The sequence below is a fragment of the Siphateles boraxobius genome, unplaced genomic scaffold (genome assembly GCF_051911475.1).
Source record: "Siphateles boraxobius isolate OS27281-9 unplaced genomic scaffold, OSU_SipBor_1 41, whole genome shotgun sequence".
In the NCBI taxonomy this organism is placed as follows: domain Eukaryota; kingdom Metazoa; phylum Chordata; class Actinopteri; order Cypriniformes; family Leuciscidae; genus Siphateles; species Siphateles boraxobius.
The window spans coordinates 37,437,501-37,453,662 of NW_027509042.1; the positions used below are offsets into that span (position 1 = coordinate 37,437,501).

General features: G+C 42.8%; 1 protein-coding gene across 2 annotated transcripts in view; it reads left to right on the top strand.

Annotated features, from left to right (window-relative positions):
• Positions 1–16,162, top strand: part of gulp1b (GULP PTB domain containing engulfment adaptor 1b) — a 116,318-nt gene that overhangs the window by 59,754 nt on the left and 40,402 nt on the right. For both annotated transcript variants that reach the window (XM_077199409.1, XM_077199408.1), the window contains exon 2: positions 395–478. In XM_077199409.1, the coding sequence (XP_077055524.1) occupies positions 395–478 (84 nt within the window). The remainder of the gene's footprint in view (positions 1–394; positions 479–16,162) is intronic.

The window sequence follows — 16,162 nt, forward strand, 5'->3', positions numbered from 1 at the left end:
ATTTATTCAGTTTTTTCTGTTTCTTCATGTAATCACTAATGGACTTGATGATGTGAGATCTATCATCTTCGTGCGGAGCATACCGGCTGTTGTCAGACTCCTTGTGCATACAAAAATCTCACTGGATTATTACAATTAATGGCAAAATGAATGTTTGGAAATATAAATTGATATTTCTTACTGACATACTACAGCAAAAGATATAAACAACTGACTTCAAACCATTTTTTGAGGGGTGAAAATACTAACGTGCCTCAGACTTTTGTACAGTAGTGTATATATATTGTTTTGCCTCTGTTATTGACGAAATCAAAAACCCTTTGACAGTGATCATTTCATTGAGAATAACACTGCTTTTTTACAATCATTGTGTTCCTCTATGCTTTTTCTGCAGGTGGTTTCTCATTGGAGTCCGTCCTCACCACACAGGCACTTCTCAAACTCTGCAGAATGAACAGGGCTTTTAACAGGAGAAAGGGTATGAAAATAGAATAGATTTAATTCCTGCAATGTCAGCTGCCAATATGCCAACAAGCCTGACTGATTGATGAAGATGAATGTGCATTTATGAGGCTGGTTGAACTACAGACTGTTTATATATAAACTTGTTTTGCGTGACAGAATTCACTGTTACAATAAATTTTCCTCCAAGTCATTGGAGAACATGTTGGCTAAATGTTTTGTATTTGATTGCTGATTACGTTTGTTAGGTGCACCATAAGGGATGCAGTTCCTAACATTATTTTCTTTTGGAAAGTAATTACTTCCAGGCCCAAACTGCATTAAAACTTGCTAAAATCAAGTTCCCTTTCAAGGGAACTTCGAGCTGCGTCAAACGCTGCGGGAACGCCCCTGCGTTGTGCGTCATGAAGCACGTATGGAATCAGCCCAATGGAGAGATGAAACGTCATAGGCGGGTGACGTCATCGACCAGGAAACTATAAAGCACCCCAAAAACACAAGCGCATTAGCTTCTGTGCTTTCAGTCGCGCTACATGTGAATCTGTCCCTGTGTGATATTGTCTGTCTTACATACCCTGCACCACACAAACAATTTATCCCTATATATATATATATTGAGAGATTATGGCGGACGAACAGCAGTTTAGAAAGTGTGTTCCTCCCTGCTCGCGTTATTTAACGAGCGGGGATACACATGATCTTTGTGTTGTTTGTTTGGGAGTTCAGCATGCCCAGTTTGCTCTCGAGGGAGCAGACTGTGAGCATTGCGAGCGTTTGCCGTTAAGGACGCTCCGCTCCCGCCGATCGCTCTTTGAGGAGAGCGGTTCGGTGCGCGCTCCCCGCGGTTCGGGTCCCGCTTCTGCCGAGGCAGAGCGGCGGCGCTTATCGTGGGGATCGCAGATGGATCTCACAGCGGGGTTTGAGACGGGCTCTGCCTTATCTCTCCCTTCACCTGTGAGATCCAGTGCCTCAGTCCCGGGTTCGGAAGCACGCGCTGCGGTTTCTTCCGCTCGGGCTGAGGCACCAGTGCTGCAGCTATCCAGTTCTGAGGAACTTGATGTTGTTAGTGTTGAGGGAGATGTGGAGGATTCGCCACCCCACACTCCTGAGAGTGATGAGCTTATGGAGGTGTTAACAAGAGCTGTTGAAAAACTTAATATTGAATGGCCAGTGACTAGACAGGAGTCTGTTTCTAAATCAAAGTTGGATGAGAGATTTTTGCCGTCACGTGTGCAGCCTCCACGCCGGTGCCTGCCGTTTTTCCATGATCTCCACACCGAGGTCTCGAAATCATGGAGAAAACCGGTGTCATATAGAGTGTTTAGTCCCCAGACTTCAACATACGCTAATATTATGGGAGCCAAGGCTCATGGTTATGGTGCTTTGCCTCGTGTGGAAGAGACGCTTGCGAGCCATCTCTCCCCCGAAGCAGCATCATCTTTTAAGGCACCGGCATTACCCACCAAGCCTTTAAGAAACACTTCGGCTTTGGTGGGTAAAGCATATTCGGCAGCAGGTCAGGCTGCGTCATGTCTGCATACTATGTCAATCTTGCAGGCATACCAGGCTGATCTGCTAAGGGACATGAGTGAGAGTGAGGAGGTCAGTACTGACGTAGTTCGCGAACTGCGTCAGGCTGCTGATTTATTCCTGCGTGCCACCAGAGAATCGGCCAAATTAATGGGTCGTTCTATGGCAGCTCTGGTGGCCGCAGAAAGACATTTGTGGTTAAATCAGACTAATATTAAAGAGAGAGAAAAAGCTTTTCTTTTAGATGCTCCTCTTTCTCCCATGGGGTTGTTTGGTGATGCTGTGAATTCAGTTATCGATAAATTCCAAGAAGAAAAGAAACAAACTGCAGCTTTTAAAAAGTTTCTTCCCCTTAAAGTTCATGTCCCTGGGGCTGCTGGGCGGGAGCAGCCCCGGCCGTCTTCGAGCTCATCACATAGAGCGCAGCAGAGGCAGAGTGTCGCGTCTCGTGCTCCCCCTGCTGGACAGTGGGCTCAGCCGCGACACTCTCAGCCGAAGCCTTCTCCCAGTAGAACTGATCTGAGGACAGTTATATTGGCTAAGAAGGCTTCGGCTAAGAAGAAGTCCTGACGCCAAGCCGTTCAGGATGCTGAGGGTGGTCCCCACCGAGGCGGAAAGGTGTTCACCTCTTTTTACGGTGCCCATTCCTCCTCGGTGCCCTCAGGGGCTCGTTCTGCCAACCCCGCCTTTATGCCGGGGCACAGACGATCCCAGCGAGCGCTTTCCCGAGGGACGCTCGCTCCCTCTGAGGAGGGTCTCAGAGCAGTCAGACCAGTTGTTCCCTGCCGGTGCGCCGTTACAGGGCGCTGCGTCTGCTGCTCAAGTTACACCAGAGGCCAGTCTCGAGAGGCTGGTACCCTTAGTAGAATTTCTGGCAGAGTGGAAAAGCCTTCCAAAAATATCTCATTGGGTCCTGCAGACAGTAGAAAAGGGTTATGCTATCCAGTTCAGGTGTCGTCCACCAAAATTCAGAGGGGTTCTGCACACAGTGGTGGGCCCCGAGCAGGCTCTGGTATTGGAACAAGAGGTGAAAACGCTCCTTCAAAAAGAGGCTATAGAACGGGTTCCTCCTCCCAGTTTGGAGTCAGGTTATTACAGCCGATATTTCATCGTTCCAAAGAAGGATGGGGGGTTGCGTCCAATTTTAGACCTGCGCATATTGAATCGCTCGGTAGGGAAGCTAAAATTCAAGATGCTCACTATCAAGCAGAGCGTGTCTCAAATCAGGTCCGAGGACTGGTTTGTCACGATAGATCTGAAGGACGCATACTTCCATGTGTCCATCCTTCCACAACACAGGAAGTTCCTGAGGTTCGCCTTCGGGGGCGAGGCGTACCAGTACAGGGTTCTTCCGTTTGGCCTAGCTTTATCTCCCCGCACTTTCACGAAATGCATGGAGAGACTGTTGGGTCTGATGGCAGCAGCGTCCAACGTTATACCTTGCGGCCTGTTGTACATGAGACCGCTACAGTGGTGGCTCAGGACCAAGGGATTCTCCCCGAGGGGAAATCCGCTCCGCACGTTCAAAGTCACGCGGCGCTGCCTTCGTGCTCTGGTCATGTGGAGAGAAACTTGGTTCCTATCCAAAGGTCCTGTGCTGGGGGCTCTTTGTCGTCGCATAACGCTAACGACGGATGCTTCCCTCACAGGGTGGGGGGCGGTCATGAGTGGTCGCCCAGCTCAAGGTCTGTGGCAGGATCATCATCTTTCGTGGCACATAAATTGTCTAGAGATGTTGGCTGTGTTTCAGGCTCTGAAACACTTCCTAACAGACCTGAGAGGCCATCATGTGTTAGTTCAATCAGACAACACGTCGGTGGTCTCTTATATAAATCATCAGGGGGGCCTGCGGTTTCGCCGGCTTTACAAGTTGGCCCGTCAGATCCTCCTGTGGTCCCAAGGGAAGCTACTATCTCTGAGAGCAATGTATCTCCCTGGGTATTTGAATGTGGTAGCAGACTCCCTGTCGAGGCAGGGGCCGAGGCCAGGGGAATGGAGACTCCACCCCGAGGTGGTGGAGCTCCTTTGGTTGAGTTTCGGTCGCGCCGAGGTGGACCTATTCGCTTCCAAGGAGACCACTCATTGTCATCGGTGGTTCTCCATCACTCTTCCAGCCCCCCTGGGGTTGGATGCTATGGTGCAGCCGTGGCCGAGGTCACGTCTGTACGCCTTTCCCCCGATTGCTCTGTTACCAGGAGTTCTGGAGAGGGTCCGCCGGGACGGGGTCAGTCTACTACTAGTAGCCCCGTTCTGGCCGGCCCGAGTATGGTTTGCGGACCTGATTTCTCTCCTGGACGGTTCTCCTTTGGAGCTCCCGGTCAGGAGGGATCTACTCTCCCAGGCGGGGGGCACGATACTTCACCCCCGCCCAGAATTGTGGAAACTGTGGGCTTGGCCTCTGAGGGGGCCCAGCTCATAGACTCCGGTCTCTCAACCGAGGTTGTTGAGACCATTCTTAACTCCAGAGCTCCATCCACGAGGAAGCTTTATGCCTTGAAGTGGAAACTTTTCACTTCTTGGTGTGGAGAACACCTGCAGGACCCAGTTAACTGCCCAGTGGGTGCAGTGCTGGAATTCCTGCAGGAGCGCTTCTCCACAGGGTTATCCCCCTCCACACTAAAGGTGTATGTGGCGGCACTGGCTGCTTACCACGTCCCTTTCAGTGGAGTTTTTCTTGGGAGACACCCGCTTATAACTCGTTTCCTCCGTGGCACTTTGAGGCTGAGGCCAGCAGTTCGTACGAGGGTGCCGACTTGGGATCTGGCCATTGTATTAGAAGGTCTTTCCCTAGCTCCTTTTGAACCTATCGAAGAAGTTCCCGAGAAGTTTCTCACTTTTAAGACTATCTTTTTGCTTGCTATCTCTTCACTAAAAAGAATCGGAGATTTGCAGGCTCTGTCGGTTTCACCCTCGTGCCTGGAATTTGCACCTGGCATGGTTAAAGCTTTTCTGCATCCTAGACCAGGTTACGTTCCTAAGGTTCCTACTAATATTGTTAGACCTACGGTTCTGCAGGCTTTCTGTCCTCCTCCATTTATGTCATCGGACCAGGAGAAACTTAATTCACTCTGCCCTGTTAGGGCATTAGACGCTTATGTCCACAGAGCTGCCCTGTGGAGGAAATCAGAACAACTTTTTGTATGTTTCGGGCCACCCAGGAAAGGGTGTCCGGCGTCTAAACAGAGAATGAGCAAGTGGGTGGTTGAGGCTATCTCACTTGCTTATGAGTCGGCTGGCCAGCCTTCACCTTTGGTTGTCCGAGCTCACTCTACCAGGAGTATGGCTGCTTCTAAAGCTCTTTTGTCGGGGGTTTCCCTGAGTGATGTTTGTGATGCGGCTGGATGGTCTTCACCGCATACTTTTATTAAGTTCTATGACCTAGACTTAAGCTCTACCCCTGGGGCACAGGTGCTCTCGTCCTCTGTGGGCTAGTCTCACATGACGGTCATTTGGTCCTATGGCGACGTGGGTATTCGCGTTCCCGCAGCGTTTGACGCAGCTCGAAGTTCCCTTGAAAGGGAACGTCTCGGTTACGTATGTAACCCTAGTTCCCTGATAGGGAACGAGACGCTGCGTCGCTCCGCCATACTCCCGGCACTCCCGTTAGCGCTTCCTTCAATCCTATCAGAAGCTAATGCGCTTGTGTTTTTGGGGTGCTTTATAGTTTCCTGGTCGATGACGTCACCCGCCTATGACGTTTCATCTCTCCATTGGGCTGATTCCATACGTGCTTCATGACGCACAACGCAGGGGCGTTCCCGCAGCGTTTGACGCAGCGTCTCGTTCCCTATCAGGGAACTAGGGTTACATACGTAACCGAGACGTTTTTGCCCCACACCTCAGGTTTTCAAAGCTTCATTTCTGGCACTCCTCTCTGTTCTTTGTTTTCAATTCCAAAACTCCTCAACACACACACTTTGGATAATTTGAACATCATTGTCAGATCTGGATTCATAGGTGACATAGGTTTGCCTACTTCCCACAGAAAGTGTGCCTTCTAAGCTAATGTTTTATTAATGGCAGTGACAGAAGAGCCTCTGGACTTGCTGGCATGGTCACAGCCTACGTTTGGCGAGTTTATCTCCAGCCACAGACACTGCAGTGTAGTAGGTTGCTTTGAATATTTCATAGCTCTCTACTGGGATTTGCTCGTTCCCTGAAATTATCGTTAAGTCCAAACAGGCACTCTCACTCACGACTTTCTTTCTCAGAAGGTGATAATGCTGCTTAACGAACTAGAAATTACGTGACACTTCACATTCATTGACCTTTACAGTCCCCGAGGGACAGTTTGCTGTGTGTAAACGGTTCTACGCCATTTTCCCTATTAATGACAAACGGTTCAAAAGGAATATCATTTTTTTAGGCATAAACACATACTGTATGAGTTTGAATGATTCATGCCTCCCCAGTACAGAAATAATCTTAAACTGTTAAAGAATTTATCCATGTTTACATACTTTTTTCCCCCCTGAAGCTCAGTTGGAACTCATATTGTAGAATAAAACGTTAAAGTCTCTTTAATATTAATCACAGACCTTATTATTTTCCCACCAAAATTTAAAATTGCAATTCTAAAACCCAATGTATAAATGAACCTGGAATGTGCTACAGTGCATTATTAGGTGATTATGTAATTATTGAAACATTTGTGACACTGTAACTGAAATATTCAAATCAGGTAATTAAATCAAAATTTAACTAAATCAAGAATTTTCCGAATGAGAATTGAATTAGGAAATCAGTGCAGATAATGTTATGGATAAGTAGAATTTTGGTAAAGGTGTGTTGATTTTTAAGGCATTACTTTAAAAATGCAAAAATATTCTGCAAGTTATTTTTATAAATTGTATAAATAAATGTTTTTAATTGTAACAACTTAAAAACAAGCATGAGGTTATCTACTCTTGGTTGGTTAACTGCTTTTAGCTGGTTTAGATCTCCCTGACGGACCAAAACCCCTCTAAAACTATAAAAATCAGGATGACCAGTAGAAACTACCTTGGTTTCCCTTTTGAAAGGGAACTTGCACTGTGTCGATGCTGAGGTCTCCACTTTCAGAGCTGTATATTGTAGCTAGAAATTCCCTGCTAGACTTTAGGTTGGTTATCTAGGCCCCTTGAATTAATTTTCTATTCAAAAGGTGAAAATGTTGGCTTCATAGCTGAGGCCTCCATTTCCCTTGGGCTTAGTGTTTTTTTTGGCTACCCACAGCTTTAGTTTATTTAGTACTCCCTCCCATTTGGGACAGGTTTGAGTACACTCCCTTAAAGCCTAAGCATGCCATGGGCTGATGCTTTTAGATAATTGAAGTTTTAGGCGTAAGATTGTACTCCCCTTGTTTAAAGGGTCGATAGCGCTCTAGCTGAGTACACTGTCGATTGGCAATGTAAAGTAGGAAAGACCGGGCTCACAATATTTCTGTGAGTACACCTATAATATCTAAGGCTAGTTCTGCTAACAAGTATCGCTATCAAGTAGCAGACCTTCACAGGTCTCCTTGAAGGTGGCTCCACCATGTTGTGGATTTTAGCAATAAATAAGATCATCACGTTGTAGGCTCCCTTTGAGCCTCCCTGATTCTAGCCCAGAGCCTGGTCATATATATATGGTTTTTTTTCATCGTTTTTTTTTCTAGCTAACCTTAAGTCCGGTTACGTTTGAAGGACTCTCATGAAGGACACTCTCCCTGCTAGATCAGCCCTAGAGCTGGAGGCGCTCCCCTTTTCTAGGCTCCCTTGTTAGAGTGCCCACTCTCCACTATGTTTCAAAGCACTGTGTAGATCCAGGATTGAGTAGAGTTACTCCCCTCTTTTGCAAGGGTTATAAAGCTTTATGGTCAGTTCTACTCTCCAGGATGCCCGTCTCTATGAACAGGTTTCACTATTGGTTTTGTGAAAAACAGACAACAACTGTTTAGGAAAACAGACAGGTTGTTGGCAAGACTAGGTCAGTAGATTTGATCAGGTCAGCCTTCCTGGTGGCATATGGGGTTGACTTTATGTCCCCCTCAGAAAGTGGCTCGACGGGACTCCTTTCGGACCCCCTGGCCATATTCACTTAAAAAAGGTAATTCCCAAAGGGAATTTTCAAAAGGGAATATCTAAGTTATGACTGTAACCTCTGTTCCCTGAGAACTGCGACACTGCGTCCGAAAGTTGATAACATGTTCTCTAGGCGCCCCTTTTATACTTCCGTGTCGCACTAGTAGTGACGCCATAGGCTGTCGCCAGTCAAATTTGATTGCCGAGATGGGACAGTTTTTCAGGCACCGGTTCATGTGGAGGGCGTTCCTTAATAGCGTCATCGATGCGTTGTCTCGTTCCCTGTTCTAAGGGAACAGAGGTTACAGTCGTAACCTAGACATTTTGCCACCAGGGATGACCTTTATTTAGGTGAAGTTTTGCTATTCTTTTGCAAAGTTTGAAACTGAAATCATGTTCACAAGATAAATAAGCCTGGTATCATAATAACTTTGGTAACAGGTTGTATTTTAACATCTAAATTAATGCACATTAAGTGACCTCATCCATGCACTTGTTGTTTTCAATGCTTACCCTTTATGATTATTTGTGTTTAAACTGACAGCTAATCGGTGGGAGCATTACAAAATGACCTTTAGACCTAAGCTCTGGACAGAGATGTCCTGCGGTGCAGTAACCTTTTCATAGCTCATTGAGGTGGTACAGGGAAAAGCAAAGGGTAAAGCTAAAAATGGACCTGTCTCCTTTGCACCAAGTTTATTATTTTTTAGTTCAAAGACCAATGAACCTGTTAATTTGATAATTGTGGTTTCATTTATACTTGCTTTAATATTTAAAAATATTGAAATGACCTAGTAGATCAATGTTATGAATTTTGGAGGTCGCATGACTCAGCAATTTTCTAAGTAGAGACTCTGTACTATGAATTCTGTGAATAATTATGTTGCTATGTTTTGCCGTAAAAGTTTATGGTGTCCAGGGTTTTTCTTGGCTCAAAATGTGGACTGCCAACTTTTGAGTTTTACTTGGAGTGAGATTTTCCTCAGTGCAATGACTGGTAGGCTATTGGTAGATTATCGGTTCATGTGCCGCCAGGCGCTAGCATTTTTAGCATTTTTTAGCTAAACATTTTTAACGCACAGCTTGTGCGTTAGTGTACAGTGCATAGCTGTCAACCCTCCCGTTTTTTCCGGGTTTCTCACGTATTTTAGCTCTTTTCCCGCTGTCTTCCCGTTTTAGTATTTTCCCGTCAAATATCCCGTATTTTTACGCTCTGATTGTGTGAGACGTACAAGCTCGGGCAGATTCGGCTTGAAGTCGTTCATCCTCGGATGCGGCGCCGTGCGCGCTGTTACAAAAAAAGCCGTACACACAGCAAAGCGAAATGGGGTCTTGCGGGTCTTGCGCACCCAACACATCATTTTTGCCGCGCTCGTGCAGACGCGTCGAGTATAAACCATGCTATAAACAAAGCTTGACCCTAACTCCGTGTCAGCGTGCGCTCTGATCGGTACAGACCTCTCCCGAATCATCTCCTGCAGGAGCCTCCGAACTTCCGAAGCACCACTAACTCCGCCTCCGTTTCCCTCGTAAGCTGATATTAGTAGTTAAACATTCTCTATGATAAAACATTTTTTGTAAAAAATATTTTAATAACACGGTTTTGGCGGTTATAGAGTTCTAATTACGGTGTTCAACTATAACCGTCGGTCTCACGGTTACGGTCACACCCCTAACACACACACAGACACACTCCTTCTCTCTCTACCTCTCTCTCTCTCTCTCTCTCTCTCTCTCTCTCTCTCTCACACACACACACACACACACACACACTCTCTTTCTCTCTCTCTCATATATACACACACACGTCTCTCTCTCACACTATATGTAGGCCTATGTAGTTATAAACTCTTTAGACTGTTAATGATTAGTGCTTTTTTTTAAAAAGTTTGTGGGTAAGAATCGTGTAAAAAAATCCCTTATTTTGGGGATGGATTCCGGGAAATCTCCCTTATTTTCAATGTTTAATGTTGACAGCTATGGTACAGTGGTTATTGCGTTACGATTATAAGTTCAGAAACTTGTCTTGTCGTTCAAGGGTTATAAAAGTCTCACGTCAGACGTTACAATAGTTTGAATGTCTGAAAAAAACATTCCATCATAAATTTTAGAAAAAGAAAAATTAAGAACAAAATCATATTCACCATGGAAAAAACGGGGAGCAAAAAAACCCATTATACTCACCAAAACTACTATTTATTTTTTACAAAAAAAAAAAAAAACTATTTTCTTTCCTCAAAAATACTTTAATTAATCTGTTGTACAGGTTATCTGTGCGTTTCATTTCCAACAATAAGTCTTTTCTATCGAGGCTAATGCTGAAAGTCGAGTCTGTCCCGTTCTATTTCTGGCATACGTTTTATTTCGCTTTTGGACACAGGGACAGTCACCGCCAAACATGACGATGTGTACAGCTGACCCATGCTCTCACACAGATTTTAGAACGAAATCAATGAGATCAGTTGGACTTTTGCCTTCAAAATCATTCGTGGCATACATTATAGTCAGTTCTGCTTTTACCCGGACAGATCGAATAGAGTTCAGTGACTCTGCATTAAGCTGAATAAGGCTAAATAAGGTTTTTTTCCCCGGTAGGTTTGAACCTGCTGGGGGTCAAGGAGAGAAAGAAATATTAATTTGTAGGTTGATAAACTATTAAATCTACAGGAATATATTTTAGTTTATTTAGTTTGCTACAAATGCGTATTGCTAGCTCTGACTATCCAATCAAAGGATGTGAAAATCCAGACGTTATTGTTAGCCTGCTAGATGGCCCCGATGCAGTCAAATCAAAATCTGATTGGCTGATTAAATCTGACTGATTATCTGATTGGTTAAAGCAATGGTTTCATTGCCATTCATTTTAAGCTACAGGCTATGTTTGCGTATGTAAAGGTATGTTTTCGTGATTATTTAAAGTATGTTTTGTGCAGCACAAATTGTGCTCACTTGAGGTAGCAGCTGGTCATGATCTTATATAAGCCATCACCAGAGCTAAATTCCCAACATCAACAGTGAAGTGTCTCCCATTAATATACATTTATCTAGGTGTATTTAACGTATCAATAGATATCGGTTTAAGTTGGAGAAAACAGCCGAAGGGGAACTTAACCTTCTAGGTCCTGGGTTGTCAAACTGGGGTATGCGTACCCCCAGGGGTACGTGGAATGATTTCAGGGGGTACGCGAAAAATGGACTGGAAAAAATCTAATGGACTGTTCGTTTTTTATTTAAGGGACTACCAGAGGAGTTTTGAGATCTGTAGTCAAAAAAGACTTGACCCTCCCTTTGCCAGCAATAATTTTTTCTATGACCCTCCAAAATGATTGTGAAAAAAGGCATGACCCTCCCCAATAATTTATTGATTACTTCTGTACTGGTTTGCGCTTGGCAAAGATGTTCAGATAGCCTTTGTTTTTTTTACAACCATGACAAACGACTAAACTCCTGCTTTCTCATCTTACTAGGGCTGTAACGATAGACCAAACCTACAATTCGGTTTGTATCATTATTGATTTAGATTTGAAAAAAGTCATGTTTTTGGTGCTGATGCGGTGGTGATGCATTCATGTAACATGCAAGGGTGGCGCTGCCAATAAAGTATCTAAAAGCTGCCACAAAGAACCGGCATAATGATTATGAATATGTCAAATATAGCAAGGAGACATTTTAATTGTTTATTAATAAACAAGTGTTTGTCAGTGTCGGCTGCAAAGATGAAGTTGGCGATGTTGACTCGCGATCTTCGCAGTAGTGAACGCGCCAGAGAGAAATGCACATTTCATACGGATTACATAAGCAGAGAGTCTGATTTCTTTCATTTTGAATTCTTCTGTTAAAAAGTAGACATTTCAAGCTTTCTATATATTTTTCAGGTTTGTGAGGCAAGTACCTTATACGCTGTGTTTCGGTTCATTTATTAGACGAGAGTCCAGTTCACGCGCCATCGCCTCCGTGACATGATGATCTATTTTCTACTATATTTACTTCTTATTTATTAAATCCAGCCAATTGGTTGATGAAACATTGATTAAAATTAAGATACAATTAATAAAAAACGAAATTCACTTAAAAGAAAGGCTTTGTGCTTTCTGTTTGAGGTCTCTGTGTAAGTTTTAAAGTCGCTTTCAGAGCGGTCATGTCCGTAACAGAGAACTGTCACGTCCGTAACATTGTTTTTTTCCTCATAAATGCGAACACGAAAAATTAAATAAAAATAATACTTTGTGTTCTGTTGAGGCCGACCCTCATCCGGTGGGTAGTATTACTTTTGTTTTGCGCAGTGTAGTTCATAGAATTACTAAAAAATATTTTGCCACCTAAAAGTTAAAGATTTTTTGTGTCACGTCACATGTGTATTTCGCTCATATTAAATATAAAACGCATGTGTAGACTGATATTTTTCGAATGTCTGGAGCTTTATTAAGGGAGTATGGATATATAAACAGACGTTTCACTATTAAATGCATTTTCTGAGAATTTATATTTCAAGTTTTGACTGCAAATGTCACGTCCATAACACTCGAATTGCCCAATTTTAAAGAATTTATCCTCAACTAGTTTTTTGGCGTAGGTCTACGTATTTTATTATATTAACTTTGTTAATACAACAAAATTGATACAAATAAATATTAATAAATAAATAAAATTGTTGTTAACAATTGGTGGTGTTCGGGGTACTCCGGAACATCTATAATGTCTCAGGGGGTACATGCCTGTTAAAAGTTTGGGAACCACTGTTCTAGGTGTAAGCGATGCCAGCTAGCATTGCTGTACGTGTTGAAGTGAACGTTTCAGCATCCAGCTTCGTAGGCAAAAATGGTGCATGTGCTCTAAGATCTGTGGTGAGAGATGCTATTGGTCTTTATGAGGAAATATACCATGTTGGGTGGGGAGACTTCTGTGTTGAAAATAGACTTCAATTTTATTAATATGATGGCGAGTGATGTAGCGGTGCTAGCCTCATATTTAGGCTGCAGTAGATCACCATGTTAAGTGCTCACAAATACTGCAATTATGCCTCATTTGCAAATAGAATATGAATTGTTAGGTGTGGAATTGCTTGTTTTTGAGTGTACGTAATGATGATAATTGAAGACTAAGTGGACTTGCTGTTATTAGTATTAATAACAAAGTTGGCCAAGAAATACCGTACAATGATGTCATCAGTGACTTTGCCTCCAAAAAAGCTAGGAAGGAAAAATTTTGAGGACAGTTACACTGTATTGAGACAGTTGAGAAATAATATTTTCACAGTTTTCAACAATAATTGTCATTGTTGAACCCTTGCTGTTATTATGTTTCTGATTTCGCAGTTTTGTCATTATTTTAGCAAATACTTTATTTGATATGTTTTGAGACAGTTTGTTTTTAGAAGCTTCAAAGAGTTAGTAAAAGAGTAAAGTAAAAGTAAAACGTTTTAAAAACAAAAGTGGAATACTGACACACTCTCATTATTGAAGTATCTATTTTTTTGTAACATTCTATTTTTGATTATATTAATGTTTGTCTATTTTAGTTTTATTTTGTTGTTGAAGATTGCACATTTAATGCACATTTGGAAAATAATTTATTTAATATGTTTTGTGACAGTTTTGTTTCCCAGAACTTTCAAAGTTAGTAAAAGAGTAAAGTAAAAGTTACAACTTTTTTATTCAAGTATCTATTTTTATTAAGTATTTATTTTGTATTAATACAAAACCTCACTATTTATAATGATTTATAATGTAACATTATAGCATGACATTTGTGTCAATAATCGTCAAGTAAAAGTGACTCCGCGTGGTGGCAGGGACCCCCCAAATCAAATTCTGCTTAGTGCCCCCAAAAGGTTCGGGCCGGCTCTGACTCTTGCTCATGTGATATTGCTGCACTCTTCCATCCATCCATTTATCCAACCAAATTTACATTAAAAACTAACTAGTCAAAAAAGGGCACTTATCTAGTCAGAGGCAAAAAGTGCAGGTGCTTGAGCACCACTTGGGTTCTATCTGTGTGTGGCGAGCAGGACGAGGTCAAGGGCCGTGAGAGATACGAGACCGGTGCGTCGCGCAGGTGTCGCTCATCAGCTCATCGTCACGCCGTTCTCCCACGGCCCTCGACCTCGTCCTGTTAGCCACACTGTGCATGTGACTGCCTGCCTACGTTTTGTCGACATCCGCCTCATAATTATCTATGCAGGAACAACACTGGTGTCACATGATTATTCATATGATTATCATGACAATGAGATTGTCATTATCTCTTTGATATGTAAATAACATAGTATTAGCTTTTTTAAATTTGTAGTGTTTGTCTAGACAAGCATTGCTATTATTATTGCTGAAGAGACCCATATAAAAGCCCCTTGCAGCTTGTTGAAAAGAGATGTACTTTATTATGTTTTTTGCTTGGTTAGTCCAATAGTCAGAGTGATCAGACCTATGCACCTACTGTATGGGGTCCCCGGTTATATCTTTTGATGTAGAGGGCCCTAAGGTATTTTTATTTAATAATAGTATTTTTATTTAGTGTATATATAGTTAGGGACAATAATTTGATTGTATTTAAGCTGCCTCGTACTTGTATACATTACATTTATTTCGAAATTGGTATATCTGAAATGATCTCTTAATTTGGCAGCAGTCTACTGAGGCCAGTAAGTATAAATATGAAATTCACTTTTTTTTCTTTCACATATTCAATAGTACTACTGAAATTGTTAATGGAACCAGTAAGAACATTTTTATTGTAAAGCGCAATTGAAATCAGAACTGGAATTGTTTAATTCCTTATGGTCTCCAACCATGATAATGGGAAAACTGTCAGTCCAACTCTTTCATTGTGCTAGTAAGTGTTGCACAGGCAAGCACAGACATTTTCTTCAGAAACTGTTAAAATCAAGTTTCATAGGTAAAGACATTTGTGCCACCCAATGCTATAAGCAGTTTAGTTTTTCTTATGTCCTCATGACATTACTGCAGCAGAGAATGCCTGAGCATTCGTCCTCTCTCTGTCAAGCATTAATTGGTGTGCAGTAAGAGAGTTCAGCTGATTAATGTGTGTGTGTGTGTGTGTGTGTGTGTGTGTGTGTGTGTGTGTGTGTGTGTGTGTGTGTGTGTGTGTGTGTGTGTGTGTGTGTGTGTGTGTGTGTGTGTGTACCTGCCTGGCGGTGAATGCTGAAGAGCCTGTGTTATAAAGGTGTCAAATAAACAGTGAGAGAGCTGTCTCCTCCTTGGCACAGGATTAGACGGCTTGTCAGCTTCATTATATTATTGTTTTTTGTTGGCATCGCAGTTCTTTTTCTCTAAGGGCCATCTCTCTTACTCGCTGTCTCTCTTGGTCTCCTTTAGCGTCCCTTAATCTTTTATTCTGCTCTCTCTCTCTTTCTCACCCCCAGTTTTTTCATTTTTCTAAAGCCGTGCCCTGCTGAGTCAGGTCTAGATCACGGCAGCATGCACTGACCATAGAGCCAATTCATCAACCCACAATTTCACTACCAGCTCAAGGGAGAAAAGGAAGAACAATGAGGGGCTCTTTATCAACATCTACAAGGGCAATAGGAAATAAAGCACAACATGTCAGTCAGCCCTCTAGGAAAAAAATGATGCTGTCTGTTCAGGGTCTTCCCACCTTTAAAGTAATATAGGCATTCACTGAGGTCCCCGAAGTTCCAGGGGGACCCCTCAAGGAGGTCCATAATGAATAAGCGGCCTATACCTTCCAACACGAGGACATGGAACAGCGAAACATGACAAAACTATACCAAACTCAAATTTTTTTCACTTTTTGCCTCAATCTAGCTTCCATAAGTTATGACACACTATGAAAAAGTCGATGTATGACTACCAGAGGTTGGGTTTTATGACCTATATTGCAGTCTGCCAACAGGGGGCCGATCGAAAAGTTTTGGCTTAATTTTTCAGGATGTGTGCGACTCTTTAACGTTTAACGTGCCAAACCTAAAGAATACTGTACAAATATGTATACCGTTACACCTCTATCTCAAGATTTCTAATCAGTGTTTAGAAAGTGGTACTGTTAATTGTACTTTTTAACTTTCATTTATAATTATTATTATTAAAAGTGCTGGCTAATGCTAATGGTAAATTCTCTAAGATTATTATTCACGTCGGCACTAATGATGT